This window comes from Globicephala melas, chromosome 2 (assembly GCF_963455315.2).
Source record: "Globicephala melas chromosome 2, mGloMel1.2, whole genome shotgun sequence".
NCBI lineage: Eukaryota > Metazoa > Chordata > Mammalia > Artiodactyla > Delphinidae > Globicephala > Globicephala melas.
Genome location: NC_083315.2, coordinates 168,365,753 through 168,390,590, shown reverse-complemented (window position 1 = coordinate 168,390,590; position 24,838 = coordinate 168,365,753). Strand labels below are relative to the sequence as shown.

The 24,838-nt window shown below is 51.6% G+C and overlaps 1 protein-coding gene across 4 annotated transcripts in view; it reads left to right on the top strand.

The window, feature by feature from the left end:
- SYNE3 (spectrin repeat containing nuclear envelope family member 3) overlaps positions 1-24,838 on the top strand; it is a 91,463-nt gene that overhangs the window by 48,877 nt on the left and 17,748 nt on the right. For all 4 annotated transcript variants that reach the window (XM_030883460.2, XM_060295251.1, XM_060295252.1 and 1 more), the window contains 8 exons: positions 8,101-8,262; positions 10,852-11,199; positions 13,795-13,931; positions 15,456-15,630; positions 19,038-19,220; positions 20,162-20,305; positions 21,176-21,310; positions 24,628-24,789. In XM_030883460.2, the coding sequence (XP_030739320.2) occupies positions 8,101-8,262; positions 10,852-11,199; positions 13,795-13,931; positions 15,456-15,630; positions 19,038-19,220; positions 20,162-20,305; positions 21,176-21,310; positions 24,628-24,789 (1,446 nt within the window). The remainder of the gene's footprint in view (positions 1-8,100; positions 8,263-10,851; positions 11,200-13,794; positions 13,932-15,455; positions 15,631-19,037; positions 19,221-20,161; positions 20,306-21,175; positions 21,311-24,627; positions 24,790-24,838) is intronic.

Here is a 24,838-nt window from a genome sequence, read left to right as displayed (position 1 = left end):
CTATCTGCCCACTCACCCCTCCATCCACTTACCTACCCATCCTCCATCCATCTCCCCACCCTCCTATCCAACTGTCTACCCACCCACCCATCTATTTCCCCTCTAAACTAACCACCAAATCTCTTATGTACTATCTGCCCAGTCACCCCTCCATCCACTTACCTACCCACCCACCCATCCATCTCCCCACCCTCCTGTCCATCTGTTTACTCACTCACCCATCTACCTCTCCACTAACCTAACTAGATCTCCTATTCCTCTCTCCAGCCACTTAATCACCCACCCATCTATTCATTCACCTACTCATCAACCCACCTATGTACTCTTCACATACCCATGTACTCATCCATCTCTCCACTATCTACTACCCACCGTTTACCCCTTCACCCACTTACCTACTCACTATCTACTTGTCACCCATCCCTTATCCACTCACCCAAGCATTATATAACTACCTACCTGTCAATCTTCCACCTACCCATTCACCCACCCCTCCACCATCCATCCACCCGTTGACACATTATCTACTATCTGTATGGCCAGCGTTGCTCATGCTTAATACACATGTGGGTACTTAGTAAGTGTATGTTGACTGACTGACTGATGGACTTTGAGGTTCACTTCCACCCAGCTCCCCTCCCCTCTCCCTCCCTCTTTCCTTCCTTCCCTCCCTCCTCCTGCCCTTTAGTCCTTCTCCTTTGCTTTCCTCCTCTGCTCTCTTTTGTCCTTCCCCCAATTCCTCTGCCCATTCTTTGTCCCCGTCTCTCACCTCATTCTTGCCTTGGTTTAAACAGTCCATTGAGTTATTAAGTTCAATTTTGTTTCAAGAAATTCTATTTGGTTTTGTATTATATCCGTCATTCATTTTTTTCCTTTCTTTCTTCTTTTTTTTTTTTTAAATTTACTTATTTTATTTATTTATTTTTTAGCGCATTGGGTCTTCGTTGCTACACGCAGGCTTTCTCTAGTTGCGGTGAGCGAGGGCTACTCTTCATTACGGTGTGTGGTCTTCTCATCGCAGCGGCTTCTCGTTGCAGAGCACGGGCTCTAGACGTGCAGGCTTCAGTAGTTGCAGCATGCGGGCTCAGTAGCTGTGGCTCATGGGCTCTAGAGCGCAGGCTCAGTAGTTGCGGTGCACAGGCTTAGTTGCTCTGCGGCACGTGGGATCTTCCCGGACCAGGGCTCGAACCCGTGTCCCCTGCGTTGGCAGACGGATTCTTAACCACTGCGCCACCAGGGAAGCCCTTCTTTTTTTCATTGTCCTTTTTCTCTTAAACTTGGCACTCCTCTCAGGTACGGATTCTATCTGTAGTCATTTTAATCATACACATTTTATAATCGTCAGGCTGCTCTAGTAGCTGAAGTTCCTGGCCTGATACTGCCGTCTGTTGGGTCTCCTGATATGGTGGATCATTTCCTTGGAGACTTCGTAATTCTGAGCTGTGAGCTCATCCTATTTGGGGCCTTATCTGCAGAACCCCGTGGCTGGGCCTGGCCCTCAGAGAGCTTGTGTTTTCTTCAGCCAGGCTACCATGGGAATTTACCTTCAGGGTTCCCATTGAGTGTCACTGAAATGTTTTGGGGGTTCCTAAATCAAGTGGGTTCTCTGCACTTGAACCCTAAGCCAAAATGATGCAAGAGGCTCCTGGCTCCATACTCTGAAAGGTGACTATCTTTTCATTTGTCTTTTCAGCCAGACCCCAGGCTGAAACACATATGCTTCTGTCTTGTATTGCGCTGGTGGGAAGGTTTTTTTCTCTAGTTCACCCTTTGACAGAGGGGGAGTCCCCTGAGTATTCTGCCTTTTTGCCGTGGTCTCTGCCCCCCTGGGCCCAGAGTCTTACCTCCTCCTCCAACCTGAGCATTAAACCCAAGAAGACGTCAAGCACACATGTGGGTTTAGCATCCAGGTTTCCATAGCATCTTTGCATCTGGTCCACGGGCTATCTCTTACCTTGGTGTGTGCGGTGTGTGCGTGGTTCTGCATTTAAATGATGCTTGTTACATTTTATCCAGCATTTCTGGCTGGCTACGGTGGAAGGGTATTCAGCTCTCCCATGTTGCTGGAGGTGGAAGTCTCCTGGGTCCTTCAAGTTATGGGAAATGGTTCTATAATAAGCAGAGATCTGAGAAACCTTGAGTAGGAATAGGACGCTGGCCCCAGAATGCTTGGAAAGGGACCTGGGTTCCAGCCAGGCTCTGCTGCTTCCCAGCTGTGTGGCCTCGGGGTGCTCACCCTACCTGGAGCCAGGGTGTAGGACTGAATGAGTTTGCATGTGAACTCTTTGAAATTGGCAGGCATTTTCCCAGAATAAAGGATGACTTGTGCTCTCGGTAGCAGTGAGAAGAAATAGCGACAACAATGGTGTCTGCCACGTATCAGGTGCTCGGAGCCCTTCATTGAATGAATGAGAACCCCGCCCCTGCAGCTGGGAGGCTCGGAGGACAGGCAGGCGGGGTGGAGCTTGGCTCTCAGAGCTGTAGCCAGCTGGTCCTCCCTCACGGCATCCAAGTGTCTAGAGCCTGCTTAACAGCAATTCTCTCTCCAGGTCTGCCCCACGGGCTCAGGCAGGGGAGGTGCCTGGCCCATGGCCTCCTTGCTGCTGAGACTTTACAAGAAACAGGTGCTTGTGCCAATCAGCAGAGAGCGCCTCGTGCAGGAAATGGAAAGTGGTTTTGTGTGTGTGTGTGTGTAAGTGTACACGCGTGTGTGTGGAAGGGGCATGCCTGGGGCACCGGTGAGCACCAATTCTAAGAAATGATCACCTCAGAGATTCTCATCGTCCCTCCAGGGAACCCTCCCCTCACTGGATCCAAAAATTCATAGAAATCACAACTCTTATTGGCGAATGCTATCTTTTCCTAGTCCCTTCATGTCTTTGACCTCATTTGAGTCTCCCAACCTTCTTATGTGGTAAGTAGAGAAGGTGTGACTGGGCCCTTTTTTTAAATTTTGACTTAAAAAATAATCTACAGATAAACAACAAGGTCCTACAGTATAGCACAGGGAACTATATTCAGTATCCTGTGATAAACCACAATGGAAAAGAATACGAAAAAGAATGTATATATCTATATGACTGAATCACTCTGCTGTATACAGAAGAAATTAACACAACATTGTAAATCAACTATACTTTAATTAAAAAAATAATAATAATCTAAGGGTCAGATACCCCTGGCCCATCAGAAAGAACCGAAAGTCCTAGGCGACTCCCTATGTGGGGTCCTCCTTTGGTGGTTGCCCCGGGTCCTGGGTGAGTCGCTGCACCTGTGTCCATCAGGGGAGATCGGGGCCGCCAGAGCTCCTGTGGGTCCAGCTCAGAAAGTGGACGCAGTGGTACATGGGAGGTTTCGAGCCCCTGGATGAGGGAGCAGGTTGTTTCCAAGGGTTTTCCCGAGGCGGAGCCCAGCTGGCAGCATCCTGGGGGCAGGAGCCTGGGGGCTCTGCCTATGATGAAGGGGTGGGGGGAAGCTGCCGCCCTGGCAGAAGCCCTCCGAGTTGCCAGACGGGCTGGTGAATTTTGACCTCAGTGTGGAAACTGGGGGGTGTGCAGGGTGACTGGACCCTATGAGAGAAGGCCGTTCAGTTTGGCCTTTTGAGCTGTTGACTGAAGCTCACAGACCCTTGGTTTCCTGCTCCTGGCTGCCAGAGGTTTGGGAGCTGTGTTCTAACTCACAGGGAGCCCGGTTAGCTCTCGGGATGGGGTTGGGGGTAGGGGTGGTGAATGGAGAGCTGTTTCTCGTCTCTCCCAGAGCCGGCAGTAGAAGATTGAAAGGCGGTATGAGGGAGAGGCCAGGGCAGGCCCCTACAGAGCCTCTCTGAAGTTATACTCAAACTGTCATGTGCATGTGCATTTTGTTGGTGAGAACAGTCATAGCTTCCAGATGATGCCATGACCTTCAGAAGACAGGAGCTACTGAGAGGGGCAAACTGTTATATCACCCTTAGCAAGGGTCCTCTTCAGTAAAATAGGATATAGCTTCCCCAGCGTCAGCCTCCCAGGGCATACCCCATACTGGGCCTTCCAGCCCCAGACGAAAGGAAGACACTCTGGCTCCACCCTAAGCAGGGTGAGGGACACTGCATGTCCAGTAGTCCTCAGAGGTTCTTGGTAGCCCGGATGCCTCCTGGTCACCTGCTCTGGACATTTGATGAAGGTCTCACCTTGCACTAAAGTCAGACGAGAAAGCCACCCTGAGGCAGGCAACTGAAATCCTCCCACCCCAGTGAGAGTAGGAGAGCCATGCAGGGACCCCTAGAGGTCCAGGCCTATTCAAAGGGTGGGAAGCATCTCTGGGATATTGTCTTAGTCTGCTCGGGTGGACAGAACAGAATACCATAGACTTGGTGGCTTAAAAAACAGGAATTTGTTTCTCACAGTTCTGGAGGCTGGGAAGTTCGAACTCTAGGTGTCAGCAGATTTGGTTCCTGGTGAGGGGCCTCTTCTTGGCTTGAAGATGGTAACCTTCTTGCTGTGTCTTCACACGCTGGAGAGGGAGGGTCAGCAAGCTCTCTGGTGTCTGTTCTTATAGGGGCACTCATCCCATCCTGAGGGCCCCACCCTCATGACCTCATATAACCCTAATCACCTCCCAAAGGCCCTGCCCCCAAACACCATCACATTGAGGGCTAGGGCTTCATCGTGTGAATTTGGGGAGGATGCATCTCAGGCCATAGGAGATACCGTATGTACTAATATCTCAACTTTCACCGAGGAGAGCCCATTTCATTATTTCTTGTGCTGGTTAACAAGCCACTACTTTTGCCTTTAAAAATCCAGTTTTGACTTCCAATATGTTAATTAGCAAGGCCTCTGGTGTTGACAGGGACAGGACCACAGAAGCACAGCGGGGGTCACCTCTGGACTGTATCCTTCGTGACCACCCCCTGAAGGGAGATTCTTGATCAGGGAAAGTGGCCAAGCCCGGGAATTAGCAGTGGCACAGCCAGCAGAAAGCCACTGAAAGCCGAGAATAGACAAAGCAGGCTGGTTGCCCGTGGGCGGGGCCTGCTTGTTTACTTTGCCTGATGGTTTTTAATCCAATGATTGTTTTCTGAAGGGCCAGGCAGATAGTAGCACCCTCCTCCTCCCTGCTTCCCTCTGTGGCTGGGTTTGTTTGGCATCTCGGCCAGGAATCAGAGCTCTTCCTGCAGCCCTTTGCAGAGGCACAAATCCACTCCCGCCCGCCCTTGTTAATTGGTTGGGTTTTGACATTCCTGACAACTCTGCCCACACAGATGGTTTGATTGTTTGGTGTAACGAGAGGAGGTGAAACCCTCTCCCATTTGTCACCCACATTCCTCCGACGTGCCCTGCCCGCCCGTGGTGAATTGTGTTCTGTGATCTCTTTACGCCTGGCACAGAGCGCGGCTGGATGCCTGCCCTGCTCGGCCGCGTTCCTCTCCTAGCCGCCTGCTCACCGTCACAGAGGCTTTTATTTACTCTGGATCTCCCCCAGTGCCAGCACCTCATTCTTCACACACACAGAGCCGCCAGCCGGCACTTTTATTGGAGAGTTTGCTGCACTGCAACCTTTATCACCATGCGTGTCAACCAGGGGCCCAGCCCCTATTCTCTGCTTAGTATTCTTGACCCACTTTGTTTCGTAAATGAATCTTCTCGTGGATGGAGGAAGCTCGGGGAGGATTCTGGTGGATGCAAATAACCCTGCGGGGGACGGGGAGCAGCAGGGGAACCTTGGTCCACTTTCTGAATTCAAGCAGCCCCGTGTTTCCCATCTGTCAAGCGCTGAGCCTCCCTCCCATAGTGAGAGGATTCTCAGTTCTTCACTGAAGGACTTGATCTTGTGCCTTGGTTTCCCCGTCTCTGAAATGGGGATATTTTCCCCTACTTGCCATGGGTGTTGCAAAGGTTTCAATGAATTGGTGTTTCTAGGTTTGGTGAGGGGCTTCTGCACGGGAGGGGAAGGCACACACACATAGCCAGGGGGGTCTTTCAAATCCACGTGTCCGTCTACCCTTCCCAGTTGAGAATGGTTGACTTAGCCTCGTAGAAGGTCAGGACCTTCCTGAACGTGGCCTGACTCCATGGCTGAGAGCTGAGGTCAGCAAACCACTGCCCATAGGTTCAGTCCAGCCCAATTCCTGACTTTTTTATGACCTGTAAACCAAAAATAGTTTTTATATTTTTCAACGGTTGGGGGAAAATTAAAAGCAGACTATTTCATGACATGTGAAAATGATAGGAAATTCAAATGTCAGTGCCCATGATTCATTTGGTTGGAATACAGCCATTCTTTGTGTGTCTGCCTGTGGCTGCAACTTGGGTGCTACGATGTAAGTAGCACACAAGTGGTGGAGAAGTTGCAGCGGAAACCACGTGGCAGGCAAAGCCCAGAATATCTCCCATCTGCGAGAACGAGAGATTCTGCCACCCGCTGGGCCTGAGCAGTGATTCTGGAGTCTGAACTTGGCGTTTAAATCTTGTCTGCAAGAGTTAAGTTACCTCCCGACACCCATTTGGATGCGCGCATAATGGGACAGTTTGGGATCCTCGTGAAGATATTAAATACGATAATGCCGGTCTATTTCCAGGTACATAGTAGGTGCTTATTAAACGAAGGTCCCCTGGTTCCTTTTTCTTGGCTCTCCTTGGAGAGATCCCTCCCCCGGCACACACCCCACACTTAGTTACCTCTGGCCACTCAGGAAGCACTTAGTCTCAGAGCCTGCCCTGAGCGGGACCAGGGAGATGAAATCAACCCCCATGTCCTTAGGGAGCGCTTGGTCCCCACCAGATGACAATTCGGTAGACAAGGCTGGGGGAGAGCCACAGCCTGGGGCAGTGGGCAAAGCCTCAGAGCAGGTGGGGCCTGGAGATGAGCACTGCCACGTGGGCACCTCTCACCTGGTTGGGTGTGACAAGAGCAGAGGGACACAGGTGACAATAAACAATGGCACAGAGTTCTCAAGCTCTTACTAGCTGTCTGGTGCTGTTCTGGGGTTGTGCGAGCCCTGACTCAGTTAATGCCACCCTGATGAGGCAGTTACTGTTATCAACCACACCATACGGAGGGGTTAATTACAAGCTCGAGGGGGGCCAGGGTCAAGCCCCAGGCAGTGGGCTCCCAAGCCCAGGGTCTTGACCGCTGGTCTGCAGAGCCGCATCGTGGGGTCCTGCCCTTGACCACCAGGCTACAATGCTTGGACCTGGGCCTGGGGGCAGTGGGGAGCAGTGGAGGGGTTTAAAGAGATGGTGCTGTAATCGGGGTGTGTTTTGAAAATCAGAATTCTAGGCACACAGTAGGTCTTATAGCAGGGCACTGTTATCTCCCCAAATGTCACCCACCCTTAGGACACCATCTTGCCCCTGTGTGGTTAGAGCTTCAGTGGGAGTGTCTGAAAATAGAGGCAATTCCAACACATGCAGGCAAATCACCACACTCGGGGGAAATGGGGGGCAGCCTGCTGTTTACTCTCGTACCCCATGAACATAGTCGCAATGGAGCAGAGATGCGTTGGCCCAGCCTTACCTCCCAGGTTGGAATCTTGGTGCTTTCCTAGCCAGGTGACCTTGGGCAAGTCATTTCACTTTCCGTGCCTTGGTTTCCCCATCTATCAGACTGGGATAATAATGGTACCACATTATGGGGGCAGTCAGGAGCATTCAGTGAGATGATCTTGTACACAAAGTTCTTAGGGCAGCGCCGGCACCTTGGTTAAGTGCTCAAATGGTAGTGTTATGTAGTTGTTACCACGGCCCCATCTTGAGTGCCATTCCTAGGACGTGGCAGGAAGAAAAGCCCACTGTGTGGTTGACAAGCCCAGTGCTGGCATGTTTTGGTCTCTAAAGCCAAGAATTTCTTGACTGATTGCTGATGAGGTAGAGAAGAATGTCCGGGATCTTTGTGTCCAGCGAAAGGGCTGAGGGTCAGTTGTGTCCCACGCTCCCTACACACACACACACACACACACACACACACACACACACACACACACACACACACACACACACACACACACACACACACACACACACACACACACACACACACAGATTCAGGCCTGGGAGGCCAGGCGAGGGGCAGCCTGGGCTGGGGACCTTTATGGCCGGTGACTCTCCTCCCCTCCCACAGAACAGAGTGGACCTGCTGGAGCAGGTGACCCAGGAGCATGAACATTTCCAGCTGAGCGTGGACGAGTTCCAGCTGTGGCTGAAGGCGGTGGTGGAGCGGGTGCACGGCTGCATGGGGCGCAAGTGCCGGCTGAGCACCAAGGACCGTCTCTCGGCGCTGCAGGTAACCAACCCCCGGCAAGTCTCTGCGAGAGTGGGGAGGGAGCGCTCATGGCTGGCGGGTCTCTGTTAGAGTTTATTTAATAGGATGGGGCTGGGAGGTCCCAAGAGATACAAACATCCCTGTACACAGACGCCACAAGAGGAGAAGCATGGGATGTGGTGTAGATCCCATGCTTGGGGCCTCGGCTGCTTTATGGAAGTCTCTGAGCCAGTAGGGCATTTGGAAACCCAAGGCCACAGCAGCATGGTCTAGAGCAGCTGGGCTCAAATGGTGGACATTGTCCACGTCTGGAGACATTTTTGGTTGTCACAACTGGGGGTGGAGGTGCTCCTGGCATCTAGTGGATGGAGGCCAGAGGTGCTGCTACACATCCTACAGTGCACAGGACAGCCCCCCACAGCAAAGTGTTATCTGACCTCACATGTCAGTATGTGAAGGTAGGGAACCCTGGCGTAAGCATCTAACCTGCAGGAGAAGCTGGGTCCACTCTGGGCTTCCTGACTTGCTGTGATCCTGAACGAGCTTCCGACTCCCTCTGTAAAGTGAGTGGGTAGATTATCTTCAATAATTCAAGGACCACTTTATAATTTTTGACACAGCTCTACAGCACCTATACCATTTATTTAATATTTGTATTTAATTGACTCTCTTTTGAAAAAACCAATGAACAGTGGCCACAAAATATCTTGTATGACGTGTGCAGTTTCCCCACTATCTGAACAGTTCCTATGCAACTGTTCTTGAGCCGAAATGGTGTGTAGCAGAGAAGTGGGACTTCCCTGGCGGTCCAGTGGTTAAGGCTCTGCTGCCTCTGCAGGGGGGGCGGGTTCGATCCCTGCTTGGGGAACTAAGATCCCACATGCCGCGCAGCACGGCCACAAAATTAAAAAGAAAAACAAACAAACAGGAAACAAGCGGAGAAGTCATTACCTTTTCTCGCAAAAGCTAAAATCCTCTTTGGATTTCTTTCAGGTAGCGAAAACAGGTACTACTGTAGGTCTTTTGTAAAAGCAAAGTGATATACACTGTTGTGGCCTCTCCCGTTGCGGAGCACAGGCTCCGGACGCGCAGGCTCAGTGGCCATGGCTCACGGGCCCAGCCACTCCGCGGCACGTGGGATCCTCCCAGACCGGAGCACGAACCCACGTCCCCTGCATCGGCAGGCGGACTCTCAACCACTGCGCCACCAGGGAAGCCCTACATTGAACTTTTGAAAAGTGTGGGTATCTGTAAAAGAATGTTCACAGCAACCTTATTCATAACAGCCCTAAACTGAAAACAACTCAGATTTTTATCTGCAGAGTATTGGATAAACACGTCATAGAATAGAATATATGTACAAAGACATATTAGTCAATGAAAAGGAATGAAGTTCTGATATACCTGACAGCATAGAAGAATCTAAAAAACATTATGCTGAGTGAAAGAAGCCAGTGTCAAAAAATAACATATTCTATGATTTCAAATAGATGAAGTTCTAGAATCTTCTGGGATGTTAGAAATGCTATATTTTGATAACAGTGTGGACTGCATGGGCATATATATTTCTCAAAACTCTTTGAACAGTAACACTTAAGATCTATATATAGATTTTCTCAACTTACAGTAGGGCTACGTCCCAATAAACCCATCGTAAGTTGAAAATATCGTAAGTCGAAAGTGCATTTAAGACACCTAACCTACCAAACATCATAGCTTAGTCCAGCCCACCTTAAGCGTGCTCAGATCATCTTCCATTAGCCTAAAATCATCTAGCACAAAGGCTGTTTTATAATAAAGTGTTGAATACCTCATGTAATTTATTGAATGCCATAGTGAAAGTGAAAACTATGTTGGTTTACACTCACTGCCGCTGCCCAGCATCGCGAGGGAGCATCGTGCAGCATATCACTAGTCTGGGAAAAGATCAAAATTCAAAATGCAAAGTACAGTTTCTACTGGATGCATATTGCTCTCATACCGTCGTAAAAAAAATCATTAAGTCGAACCATTTTAAGTCAAGGACAGTCTGTACTGTACTCCGTGTAAGTTGCACTTCACTAAAAAAGTGAAAAAAATATTTTGGAGGTATTTTAAATAAAACAGACAAAAGTGTTTACCAAAATTTTTTTTAATATTAGAAGGCAATGAACACTGATTTAAAAAGAAATTTTATATCATTGTCATAAATGGAATACCAATACTCATTCAGAATTGGTAGATAGCCACACAAATAGATGTAATGAGGCCAAATGGCGTCGTTAGGTTCTATTTGCTCCATACTTTTGCCAGCTGAAGGCTTCGAGCCTGAGGCTGCCTCCGTCTCTGTTAAAAAAGCAAGATTAACAAATGTCAGAGAGTGTTAAAGACAGAGAAGTACCCAACAGAGACTTTCCCCTTCACTTAATCACATGGCTTGTAAATGACATGGTAACGGAATCACATCCTGCATGTTACAAAGGCAGACAGTCCACCCCTTGGAAAGGTGCCTTGGGTCTAGCCTGGGAATAGGAATTACCGCTGGGCATGACGCTCCCAGAGGTCCTGGGAAACGCAGCACGTGTTTTCTTTTTCCCCTCGGGTTTCTTTCCCACCGCCTCCCTGCTTTAGGACATCGCCAGCGACTTTCCCAGGGGCGAGGAGTCTTTGCGGAGGCTGGAGGAGCAGGCCGGGGGCGTCATCCAGAGCAGCTCCCCTCTGGGTGCAGAGAAGATCACCAGAGAACTGGAGGAGATGCGGAATGTTCTGGAGAAGCTGCGTGCACTCTGGGAGGGGGAGGAGGGGCGGCTGCGGGGCCTGCTCTGGTCCAGGGAAGCCTACGAGCAGCAGAGGAGGCAGCTGGAGGCCGAGCTGGCAGAGTTCAGGAAGGGCCTTCAGAGGCTGGCGGAGGAGGACCTGGAACCCGCGGCCAAAGCAGGGACCCAGGACGAGCTGGTGGCCCGCTGGAGACTCTACTCGGTAAGCAGTGTTTGGCAAAGCCGCGGCCCAGTCCGGGTGCCGTGTGTGCCTCGGGGCATCTGTGCAGCGGGAGGATCACGCTTAGTCTCAAGCACGCTGGCTCTGGTCTTCCTGGATTTTTGATAATCTCAGTGCCCCGAGCACAGTAGGCAAATTGGTTGTTTGTACCTGTTTTCTGGATGAGGAAACTGAGGCCTGGAGAGATTTCCCCCCGCCCCCACGACATCCCCAGCCTCACATGATGAGTTGGTGGGTAAATAAGAGGTGGGCCGGCTCCAAGTTTGCCATTCGCTTGCCTGATGGTAGGATGTGGTGAGCACTTTCCGAGCACAGAGCAGGGAGTGTGAGGTCAGAGGCAAGGCTCTCAGTGTAGAGAAGATGAGGAACAAACATAACCAGGGCTCTTAGGAGGCCCAGCAGATGATGCCCATCCTGGGGAGGGTGGGGGCACTCCAACCCAGACACGGTGTCCATTCGGAGCCCCCTCCCACTTCCCCACCCATGTGCCCACTCACGAGAGGTTTGACGTGAGGACAGAGAGATTTTTCAAATAAGGATTAACACCCTTCTGCAGTCCTTTATTTACTATATTAACTCAAAGGGCTAGCTTGTCAATTCCATTAGGGGAAAGATCTAAAAGGAAAGCCCCCAGGCCCTACCTCCACTCCAGACTGTTCTGTTTCTTCCCCTCTTCTTTCTAACGTTTGCTCACATGCAGAAATATTTGTGTGTAGGTAGAAACGAAGCATCCGTGCTCTTTAACATCACTCAGCCTTGTAGGAGACCAGGTTCACTGCAGTGATCAACTTTCTACAAAGGGAGTTGTTTCCCTTGTAGGATGGCCTGCCTTGGCACAGGGTAGGGGTGGTGTGGTGCGGTGGTGAACGGCGGGGACTTTCGGATCAGACTGCCCGGGTTCGAGTCTTGGTTCCTCTCCTTGCCGACTGGCTGGCTTTGGAAGAATTACTTTTTTTTTGGCCACACCCCTCAGCTTGCAGGATCCTAGTTCCCCCAACCACGGATTGAACCCTGGCCCTCGTTGGTGAAAGCGCAGAGTCCTAACCACTGGCCCGCCAGGGAATTCCCGGGGAGAATTCGTTTAATCTCAGTTAAATGTGACATGGACGTGATGATAATAAGACCTGCCTTCCGCATTCCTTATGAACCTGTGAAAACAAAAGTGCTTAGAACAGCACCTGCCAATAGCATCGGGACTCAGGGAACATATGGCTCTTAGCAGGAGTTCTAGGTGAGGGCCAAAGTCAAAGCAAGCAAACTGGCAGGGATGGAGTTTGGGGAGGGTAAGGCCTGGAAAGCCCTGCCAACACCCCCGTGTCCCGACAGCCCACCTGGCCATGCCCGGCTATGTTTCAGGAAGCCTTTCCCGAGGCAGGAGGCAGACCACATCCCTACAGGTGCTGCCTGTCCCACCCGGTTCAAGTGTCAATTATGACCAAGATATGACTAACCGGAAATCAGTGAAGGGGAATTTCAGAACTTGTTCGAAGATCTCTGTTCTTAAACTAGCGTTTATGTAGTGAGAGATGCTCCCGCCCTGTACTCAGTGCCTTGTCAAGCGGGGGTGGCCCCGTTTTACCCCCGAGGGACCAGGACCGATCCAAGGCTGCGCAGCTGGGAAGGGCTGGAGGTGCGTTTCCAGGCCAGCCTGTGTCCTGCCAGAGCCCGTGTGCTTTCCACTCCCCCACCCTGCCTCCTACTGAGCATGGGACCAGCCAGAGTCAAGGTCAGGATCAAGCTCCACATTTCCCAGGACAGCAGGAAGAGGCCGCATCCGAAGTGCCTGAACGTGGCTGAGTGGAGTGGTCGGGCTGCTGGGTGGAAATGTCCTCTTGCCGACAATAAGTGGATTCACAGAGCATCTTCAGGTCATTGTTTCCTTCAGTGCTGAAGGGGCAGGTTAAGGGCCAGAGGGCCCGGCTCCAATGTCAGGTCCACCGTTGCCCAGCTCTGCAACTGTCAGAAAACTCTTGGCCAGAGTTTCCTTGTGTATAAAACGGGGACACAGAGAATTACTGTCTAGGACCATGGTGAGGCTTCAATGAATGGGACCACAGGGCACGCAGCACGTCATCACTGTTCCCTAAGTATTAGTTATGTGTGTGATTAGGTGCTAGTCGATGGCAAGGCTGTGAGGTAGGTGATGATAAAGAGAAAAACCTGCTCATCAAGAGCAAACAAGGGGATTCCCTGGTAGCGCAGTGGTTGAGAGTCCGCCTGCCAATGCAGGGGACACGGGTTCGTGCGCCGGTCCGGGAAGATCCCACATGCCACGGAGCGGCTGGGCCCGTGAGCCATGGCCGCTGAGCCTGCATGTCCGGAGCCTGTACTCCGCAACGGGAGAGGCCACAACAGTGAGAGGCCTGCGTACCGCAAAGAAAAAAAAAGAGCAAATGTGTTTGGGGTCACGGAGCGGGAGAGCAGGGGCTGAGCTCTCGGGGCCCCTGTCCCTCCCCTGGGGGACCGTTTTCCCCCAGGCTGGCCCACTTCCACAGGATATGCTCACCCCGGTGCGCAGACACCGCCATCCCATCTCGGAAGCTCACCTGTCCCGTCGGGTGTTGTCTGTTGCTGCAGGCCACGCGGGCGGCGCTGGCCGCGGAGGAGCCTCGGGTGGACCGTCTGCAGGCCCGGCTGAAGGAGCTCATCGTGTTCCCCGAGGACCCGCAGCCCCTCGCGGGCAGCGTGGTCTCTGCCATCCAGGAGCACCAGAGGTACCGGGCGGGCCGCGGGTGGTCCTGGGCCTCATGCTCAGGGCCTCTGCCCATCTGACGCCAGCTGCAGAGGGGGCTTTGCTCAGGGCCTCTGCCCATCTGACGCCAGCTGCAGAGGGGGCTTTGCTCAGGGCCTCTGCCCATCTGACGCAAGCTGCAGAGGTGCTTGCATCTCTTGCTGCCTGATAACAAATAGTTCTTGTTCTTATCAACGACTGGCCATTATAGGGTCTCACTGGGCTCAGGTACTGACCCCTTTTCGAAGTATTTTCCATTCTGCTCCCAGAAAGAGGCCTGAACTTTGCTTTTCTCTGTGCTATGTGGCCTCTTCACTTATTTCCATCAAGTCTCCTTATGCAGCTTCGCACGGGGGATGGGTCCCCTATGTAATGGCCGAAGGGGAGGGCTTTTCACTAGGCCAGCATCGTGCCCCACTTGCTGACGGCCATGCTGATGTAAGCGCTGGACCTGACTTCAGACCAGCCGCTACCTCCGTGTCCGCCCATGGGTTCGGGCGCGGCTAGGTCCAGCTTCTTAGCCCAGCAAAGACCAGCAGTTCAAACATCCACCCTGTGTGGAGCTGGGCACAGTGTAAATTCAGAATCGGTACCTGTTTTTACTGCGTGAGGCTCAGAGGTGTTTGGAACACAGCCCAGCTGTCCCCGCCCCTGTAGCACTTCTCATCCTCCTGCCTCTGATGCAGGGGTTTTCCTCGAGAAGGAACTCAGGGACCTCCTGCCTTGCCAGGTGACTCTCGCCCCACGGTGTGCACAGGCCCTACATGTGTACGCGCAGAACAAGGGTCTGGATCCTGCACAAGATGCTGAGGTGGTGGTGAGACTGAACCTCCTGTGCATAAAGCAGCCGTGGGAGAGGGTGGCCGAGGTCTCCCTCCCCTTCGTTGCTCTCGTGGAGGGGGCAGGTGCTGGTTATCTATGACTGGGTGCTAGACATTATATCTGTACATATATATATACGTATTTTTTTGGAAATGTAGTTGATTTACAACGTTTTGTTCGTTTCAGGTGTATAGCAAAGTGATGCGGTTATACATATATATCGTTTCTTTTTCAGATTCTTTTCCATTATAGATTATTACAAGTTATGGAATATAGTTCCCTGTGCTATGCAATGGACAGTATATTGGAAAAATTATTTGTAGAAATTATTTGGGCCTCAAGTAATGGCATCCTACTCAAGAAAGTATTTTGTTTTACTTCCGCGAGGTGCCTGGGGGCAGGCGGTACCAGCCTGGGGGCTCCATAATTCCTCTTCCAGGCTTGACTCTTTCCCTGGTCCAGAAGCTGGGATGCAAGTCTATTCGAGGACTGGCTTACCTCCGGTGCCCTTTTGTCTGGACAGCGTAGGCCTCAGGGTCCCGTGGACAGCCCAGTAGTCCGTAGAAGAGGAGAGTGCCCGCCCTGGAAGCAGCACAAGCCGGGCGCTCTGGGTTCTGGGCAGCGGCCTTGCTCCTATACTGACCCGCTCTCTCCTCTCTCGGTTCCCCCTCCATGGTGCTCACAGCATGAAAGCCAAGAGCAGCAGGCTACGTAATGCCGCGGGCGTGGACCTGTGGCGGCATTTCCAGCGGCCCCTGCAGGAGCTGCAGCTGTGGAGGGCTCTGGCCCAGAGGATCGTGGACATCACCGCCAGCCTGCCGGACCCGCCCTCCATCCACACCTTCCTGCCGCAGATTGAGGTCCGCATGGCTCTGTCGGGAGGGCTGATGGGTGCAGCTGGGGGAGGCCACCAGCCAAGCATAGCATTTCAGGCGCCCCCGCAGGGACAGGCATGTCTCTGGGTCCTCCAGATGTCTGGGTGGAGCCCACTGTACCCTGTCTGGTGAGTTCTAAGTGCACAGGAAATGTCAACACTTGTAGTTATCAGCGACAAAAGTCACCGTCAGTTCTTGGGAAGGAGGTGAAGCCTGGTGCCTGGTGTGGCTCCAGGACTGCACGGATCTGCGCTCAGCCCTTCTCTTTAGGACCCTGCTGCAGGCAGGCCTCAGGTGGAAGCCTGAGCAGCGCTGAGAAACAGGGTGTCAGACCATTACCTTTATTGTGTGTCAGTTGGGCTGCATGTGACAAGTGACAGGAAACCTGATCAGTGGTGGCTTAAAACACAGAGACGGGACTTCCCTGGTGGCACAGCGGTTAAGAATCCGCCTGCCAATGCAGGGGACACGGGTTCGAGCCCCGCTCCGGGAAGATCCCACATGCCACAGAGCAACTAAGCCCGTGCGCCACAACTACTGAGCCTGCGCTCTAGAGCCCGCGAGCCACAACTACTGAGCCCACGCGCCTAGAGCCCGTGCTCTGCAACAAGAGAGGCCACCGCAATAAGAAACCCGTGCACTGCAACGAAGAGTAGCCCCCGCTCACCTCAACTAGAGAAAGCCCGCGAGCAGCAACGAAGACCCAACGCGGCCAAAAAAATTAAATAATTAAACAAACAAACAAACACGGAGACTTTCAGGTCGTCCCAGAGCTGGCTTGATAGCTCAGCAGTATCTTCCAGGACCCAAGCTCTTTCCAGCTCTAAACCACGTCTGCCTGCATGGCCCCAAGGTGGGTGCCACCACTGCAAGTGTGCATCCTCACTGTGTATTTGAGCTCATGCTGTATGGTTGTATATTCAGATACTTTCAGTTGACACATATGAACTTCTCCTCAGCGGCCTTTAAAATGGGTCAGTAAAGCCATCACTTGAAATGGCTGCAGAATATTCCATGTCATTTTTTTTTTAAAGTTTCTGCACTTAGATTGTTTAGGTTCTTTCCAGTTTTCATTGCCATAATTAGCACATGTTGATTATCTATGTACATGGATTTTTGTTTCCATTTCTACCATTCTCCTCATTTTACTGATGAGGGACTGGGGCCAGGGAGAAGTTAGGGAGCTTGTTCAAGGTCAGGCTGCTCAAGAGAGCAGAGCTGGGGGCAGAATGGTGGGTTCTAGACTCTTGTCTAATGTTCTTATCCATGTCTTCACTCTGGCTCCTGAAAATAGGTTTGCGAGGCATTCAGAACACTTATTATCATTTGACTGTTGAGAAAAACAAATGTCCCAGAGGGGAAGCCACTTGCTCGATGTGACACAGCCATTAAGTGACAGGGCTGGCTTTGACCCAGACCTGTCTAACTTTCCCCACTGTGTCACAACTATATTTCATCCTGTCCTTCCCACTAAGGCAGAAAGCAAACCGGGACCTCCTTGAAGCAGGAGAGAGGTCCCGTCTTTCTCGGGTATGACCCAGGACTCCCAGTGTGGGAATTTCGCGGAGCAGTGGGTTGGAACACTTGGGGCCAGGACTTTGGTTTATTCACGTTTGGACGCTGTTTGCTGGCTGGAAGTATGTCTTTCATCACTCCCACCGGCCCACCTGGGCGGGATGGATTTCACAGGCCAGGGCTCGAGCTGCCAGCTCTCTCTTGTCTTGACTCAGCTCCTGCATCTAGCCTCAGAGCAGCCTGTGCATCTGCAAAGCTCCAGCCAAAACCTGGGCGTGGCTGGTGTATTCGTTCCCTGGGGCTGCTGCAAGAAAGCACCCAAAACTGGTGACTTCAAACAACAGAAGTTCATTCTCTCAAAGTTCTGGAAGCTGGAAGTCCAAAGTCAAGGTGTCAGGAGGGCCTTGCTCTTCCCAGTGGCTCTAGGGGAGAATCCTCCTTTACCTCTTCTAGCTTCTGGTATTTGCTGGCAGTCGCTGGTGTTCACTGGCTTGTAGGTCCGTCACTCTGATCTCCGTGTCTGTCGTCACGTGGCCATCTTCTCCCCATGAGTCTTCTTTTTTTTTTTCCCACCATATCTTTTTTGAAGGACACAATTCAACACGTAACAGTTGGTTAAATAATAATGGCTGAGAAGATCTGTCTTTTATGGTGTGTTCACTCTGGGTCCTGCAGTATGTTAAATGCTTCCTAGGCATTTAAGCCTCACGGCAGCCCCGTGAGCTAGGGTACGACTACCCCTAATTTACCGATGAGGAAACCGAGGCTTGGAATTGCCCAAGTTCTCCCAGTTAGTATGGAATCCAAACTCATGATTGCAACTCCCCAGCCTGAATTCTTAACCCTCATGATATTGTGTCTGAGTCTGGTGAAAAGGGGGTGAAGATGACTCCCTACAGCTAGAAGCTTGACCTCTGTGTAGCTAATTGCAAACCACACACCTGGGCTGGGGTCTTAGTTCTCCCTCTCCCAGCCCCGTGCCCAGCTCAGCATCTCTGTAACATCATCAAATATCAAATGGAAGGACTCTGGCCAGCTGAAGACCAAACCCCTGGCCTCCAGGGCCCCTGTGCCCTCAGTTAGAGAAGCAAGAGGTATTTGTCCCCAACAGCTGTTGATCAGCAGGAGCCTGAAGCGAGGAACAAGGCTTTGGGGGCAGGAAGAGTGCATGTAGGCTGGGAATGTGGTCAGGGGAGGCTTCCTGGAGGAGGTGGGGCCTGGGCTGTGCAGAGTTCAGGCTGCCTGCTTAGGAGCCAGCTGCCCATTACACAGGGCTGCTGAGTCCCCTTTTCCTCCCCTTCTGCCCGGTGAGCTCCCACACATCACGACTTCACTCAGGTGCCACTTCCTCTGGGAAGCCTTCCAGAATTTCCTCTAATCATGATCCCATAGGCCCTTAGCCCCTTCGAAATGTCCCATACACCAACTGGGGGATGGCCCACTGCTGTCGGTGATAGAGGATCACTGAGTAGAGGATCAGACTGGTTAGTTTGGGGTTTGGCTGCAGTTTGGACGGTCAATTTTGGGGGGCGGCTGGGAGGCAGCAGGCAGTCAGGAGCTTCTGGGGTTCAGGTGAGCACAGTCAGTGGTGGGGGATGGAGAGGGGACGGATTTCCAGAACACGTAGGAGGTAGAATTCTTGCTCAGGCTTTGGTAATAAGATGGATGTGGAGGTGAGAGAGGAATCAGATTGACCCTGACATTCAGGGCCTCCTACCGCCCTCCTGCCAGCCCGTTTCTCCTTACGTTTGCTGCTTCCTTGGAAACCAGCACCAAGGCCCAGCCTCCTGGGCAGGCACAGCCAGAACACGTGCGCTCCTGGCCCCATCTCCAGCCTCATCCTGCCCCGCGGCTCACGGAGGCCCTGTCTCCCCTAGGCGGCCCTGGCGGAAAGCTCCCGCCTGAAGGAGGAGCTGACGATGCTGCAGCTGAAGAAAGACCTGCTGGGCGGCATCTTTGGCCAGGAGAGAGCCACGGCCCTGCTGGAGCAGGTGGCAACTTCCGTGAGGGACAGAGACTTACTGCACAACCGGCTTCTGCAGAGAAAGAGCAAACTGCAGGTGAGCCCCACTGGCGGCCCTCAGCCGTCGACCCAGCCCTCCAGGAAGGGCAGCCCTGCATCCTGACCCCAGCTCTGCCACTGGCCACCACGTGGCCCTGGACATATCGCTTTGTCCCCCACGACCTCAGGCCCCTCATCTATCATCTGGGTAGGATTATGGCGCGATCCTTCTCACCTGTCGGCCTCCCACCTCTGCCCCCAAATTCCCTTCTTCACTGATCAAGTCGAACCGTTTTCTGCAAAGAGCTGGGGACTGTCAGATAAGAAAATGCAGAGAAAAACACTTGTAAACTTTAAACCACTGGAGAGCTGGGAGCTAGTATTATTAGGGACACTTTTAAACGGCCACACGAAATCACAGACATAACATGGGATGTTGTGACCAGTTTCTTTTAGGTAACAAATGTTTGCTGAGCGTCTAATAATGATGATGATGAAAGAGATGGTCTCTGGGGCACTGACCAGGGGCCTGGCACCTGCTAAGAGCATTACATCCCTGGTCTGATCTAATCCACGGAGCAAACGTTTAGCAAACATTTGAGGGTTCGCAGGGCAAGTGGTCTCTGTTGCAGCTTCTCAACTCTGCCGCTGTAGCATGAAAGCAGCTGTAAATGAATGGGTGTGGCTGTGTTCCAATAAAACTTTATTTACAAACACAGGCCCCTGCTGGGACTTGGGGTGTGTGGTAGGAGATGTAGTTTGCCAGCCCCTGTTCTAGAGGCAGAACAACTGTTAGGTGAGGACACTACGGTCCTCAAGGAGGGGAGTCAAACACCTCAAGGGCTCCAGGAAGGCTTCCTGGAGGGGGTGGCGCCTGAGTGAGTACGAGCCAGCCAGGAGAAGGCTGGAGATAGAGCAGCTAGTCTGTGAGTGTCAGGTTGTACCACTGGGAGCCTGAGAAGAAAGCTGATTTGTGTGCTGCCTGTTCTGTCTCCGCAGAGCTCACTCGCTCAACACAAAGATTTCGGAGATGCTTTTGATCCCCTGCAGAGAAGGCTCTCAGACCTCCAAATCAGGGTCCGTGCTGAGAATGGGCTTCAGCGGGACCTTCCTGGGAAACAGGCCCAGCTTTCGAGGTTGCAGGTAAGAGGTCTGTCGGGCCTGAGTCACCTCTACTCAGATACTCAGCTGTGCCTAGAAGCAGCCCCCTGCAGTAACAGTAACCAGCAAAGCAGCGGCCAGCCCGATATTTAGACCCTCCCTTGAGAACTGACCTTTCGTCTCAGATGAATCTCTGCTGATATACCTGATGGTTCCTGGCCTCAGCAAGGCCTTTAGCACCTCCAAATGGCTGATTCTTGAGCCTAACAAAATGATAGGCTGTCCTTTTGCTTACTCCATGGTTCCAAAGTCTAACGTGAATATTTACTTTTAAAGTTGCTTCACTAAGTGTTCCTAATGAGTCCAGAGGCCTTCAGTTAAATAAATGATTTGGGGATTAAGAATAAATGTTTGAAAACACACTGGACTGTACGTAGGCTGATCATGAATAATTGTTGGCCACGTGAGGAGCTTGCCGGTTTTTCAAATGCACGTGAAACAACAATTATCTTTTTAAAACCCAGGCACAGCTCATACATAACTGGGAATGTTCTTTGGAAGGTATTAAAAATGATGCATTTGGGGCTTTAAAACTAAAGCTGAGATGTGATTTTTCATATTAAGAAGTGGTCATCAAGTCTGAGTCCAGACGTGAGTTTGTCCCCCAGAGATGCCTTCTGGTCTTTAGCAGTTTATTTTCATGGTGTCTCAGAATGTTTTCATCTCATTTTTAAAATTCTCACCAGTCCTGAGAATGGGCCCATCAGACAGCCATATGGTGCAGCGGATGGAGAGGGGGAGTCCCACGGTCCCGGGACCCTCCCAGTCTCTCCCACTCGGAGCCCCCGCCCTGATCAGCTTCCACAAGGAGAAGCGGAAAGCGCGCTCCACTCATTCCTTCCTCTCCTGCAGGGGCTACAGGAGGAGGGGCTGGACCTGGGGGTGCAGATGGAGGCCATGAGGCCTCTCGTCCAGGGGAACTCCCACCACCAGCACAGAATGGACCAGCTCTCCTCTGACCACCAGACCCTGCACAGGTCTCTGGAGGTAAGGGGCCAGCAGAGGGTCTGTGCTGTGACAGAGACATCTGACACTCCTGGGGACTTTCTCCCTCTTTTCTTCCTTTGTTCCTTCCAACCCTTCTTTTTCTTTCTCCCTTCCTTTCTTCCCTTCCTCATTCATTCAGGAGCACCTCAATTACTGAGCACCTCCTGTATGCCAGGCAGTGTTCTGGGCTCTAAGGATTGAGGCAGCACGAGCAGGACAGCCAAGGCCCCTGCTCTCCTGGGTTTAAGTTCTGGTGGGTAGATGAACAACGGAGTCAGCAACAAGTTAAGCATACCATTCCACATGTGCCAGGAAGCCAAAGCACGGACCAGGCTGCACACACGCAGCAGTCCCCGTCACGTTTGTGGCGGTAACGCCAGGTTGAAAGGTGGGTCCTGGTGGCCGTAAGCCCCGTATGCAGTGCCCTCTAGTGGCCACCTGGATCTTGCTGGGGTCCACGCAGGATCGATGCCCCTTTGGTGGTGGGACGGCCAGTAGGTGTGGGTAGTGGGATGGCTCCTTCAAAACTGGCCTGAGGACAAGTTGAAATGCAGGCTCCAGCCCCACCCTGACACCGATTTAAATGGCATCCTGGGTCTGCGTTTGTAACAAGTGCCCCCGGCGTGCAAAGCCAGCTGTCAGGCAGCCACAGCTCAAGAACGCTAGTCTAAGGCAGGGTTCTCCACCCTTCCGGACCCTGCGTGCCCTATGTTAATAACAAATATTCCTGACATCTTCTTTGCAACCCTGAATCACAGAGTTACCTGCACAATTTTAAAATTTAATATAACGCTTTTTCTATTATGAAAAAGAGAAATAAAAGGAGAGTAATTATAATAAAATAATGCCTTATAATAACCTATAATGGAAAAGAATCTGAAAAAGAATATATATATATATATATATATACACATATATATGTACATATAACTGAATCACTTTGCTGTACACCTGAAACGTTGTATATCAACTATACTTCAATTTATAAAATAGATAAAATTTATTTTTAAATAAACCACTGGTGGCGCAGTGGTTAAGAATCCACCTGCCAATGCAGGGGACACGGATTTGAGCCCTGGTCCGGGAAGATCCCACATGCCGCGGAGCAACTAAGCCCCTGCACCACAACTACTGAGCCTGCGCTCTAGAGCCCGCGAGCCACAACTACTGAGCCCACGTGCTGCAACCACTGAAGCCCATGCGCCTAGAGCCCGTGCTCCACGATAAGAGAAGCCACCGCAGTGAGAAACCCGCGCACCGCAACAAAGAGTAGCCCCCGCTCGCTGCAACTAGAGAAAGCCTGCATGCAGCAACGAAGACCCAACGCAGCCAAAAATAAATAAATACATTAAAAGAGAAAAAAAAGCCTGTGTCATAAAATAACCTTTTAGAAAAATAAAATAAAATAAAATAATGCCTTTTGATGAAGTAGGTACTCCAAGAAGGCTACACCAAAGACATCGGAGGTGGTCAGACCGCACTCGCTCTACGCAACAGCTACAAATGCCTCTAGTGATGAGAGTGCTGGAGTAAGACTCTAAGCTCGGGTCACGATAAACAGCTTTTTCATCTCTGTGGACATCAGTAGGACATGAGAAGACCTTGCGAGGTGTGGGTTAGCTCTGCATTGTTGGTCTTAATCGAGGCATAAGGTCTGGATGAATGCATTTAATTCCATTTAATAAATTAAAAGCGTGTGGTCTCAAGGTTGGGGCCGGGAAAGTAGAGAAATAGGTAGGAATCACTGTGCTTGCTCTTCAGGGGCCCGCAGAGCCCACAGAAGCAGCAGACATCAGCTTTCACGCCTACATCCAAACGATGAGCTAATGGATTGTTATAATAATTAGAAGAAGTATTAGCTGAGCATCGCAAGGCTTGCAAAGTGGTGATATTCCATTTCTCTCATACTTCTTTATTGTTTAAATGCTTCTTCAAAGAAGTATTGCCCTTCTTTTATTATTTTGGTGCTCGGTGCTTTTTAAGTCTAGTAAGTTCTAGTAAGTCCTTCCCCCGTAGCCCAGGAGATCTTCCTGTCCCCCTGGGGGGCACATACCCCATTGCGTAAGGCATTGCGTCTGATGTTGGTGCACAGGGGACAGGAGGAGACGGTAGTAGTGACAGTGCAGGGATGTCCCCAGCTTCTAGTGGCAGCCAGTGGTGTCAGCCAGTGTCTGGAATGCAGGAAGGCAGGCCCTACGGTGGCCCAGCAAAGAATCACAAGGACCTAAACTGAGAATCACAGCAGGAGAGGGGACCACAGACCCTGGGGTCTGACTGGCCTGTGGTGGGCTGAGAGGGAGGGGCTTCGAGGGTCTCAGGCTGCGTGACCAGGAGGACAGAGAATGGTTACTCTGCTGGATACAGCACCCACCTTTTGTGGAGACAGAGATGAACAAGGTCCCAGAGAGCTGAGCCATGATTGACTCACGGGAGGGGAAACAAAGCAAGACCATTTGAAAGACTTTTTATCAAAGTAAATCATATACAGAAAAGTGAACATCTAATTATGCAGCTTAATGCATTTGTAAAAACAAAAAAAATCTGCGTTACCAGCACCCAGATCACAGCACAGAACAATACCTGTCCTCGTGCCCCCTCCAGTTGCTGCCCGACACCTGCAAGTAACCCTGACCTTCGACTTGGCACGGCATTGATTGGGTTTGCCTGATTTTATACGTTACTTCAAATGAAGACAGCGTATTTCATTTTGTTTCTGGCTTCTAGGTCTCCACACGATGGCTGTAAATCCATCCATAACGTTACACTAGATTGTTGTGTAGATTGTTCATTCCGGCTGCGGCGGAGGTGACCTATTCCCTCCTGTGAATGTACCTCAATGCAGTTATCCATCTACCATTGACAGGCACTTGGGTAGTTTCCAGTCTGGGGCTCTCACCAGTAACAGCACACACGTGCCTTTTGGTGAAGATACGTTCACATCTGATGGGTTACACGCAGGAATGAAACGGTTGGGTCATAGGGGTGCCTGTGTTGGGTTTCAGTAGATACAGACCTACGGTCTTCCCAAGTGGTTGTACCAGTTTACGCCCAAACCCGTGACGGACGTGAGCTCCCATTGCCCGCACCCTCACCCAGACCTGGTACTTTCCATAAAAGTAGGACAGGCTTATAAGCACTTTAAACCAGAGTTGGTCTTTCTGGGGTAAATTCCTTGCGCTGTGCAGAAGAGAAGACCAACCGCTCATGTTCTTGGCTGGATGGGGAGCCCTGGGGGCCATCCTCCCCTGGGGCTCCGGCAGGGCTGAGGGTCCTGCAGGGTGAGGTCTCAGCCTGGGTCCCCCGGGGCTGTGCTGCAGGACCTTGTGGACACGTGCCGGCAGAGCGTGCGGGAACATTGCACCTTCAGCCACGAGGTTTTGGAGCTGCGACAGTGGATCTCCATGCTCACGCAGAAGCTGGAGGCCCACCGCGTGGACACGGGCCCATGGGATGCCCAGTCCCGAGAGGTCGATGTCGAGGTAAGAGGCCTCTCCCCACAGAGAGATTCTGTCCCCTGCATCCCAAAAA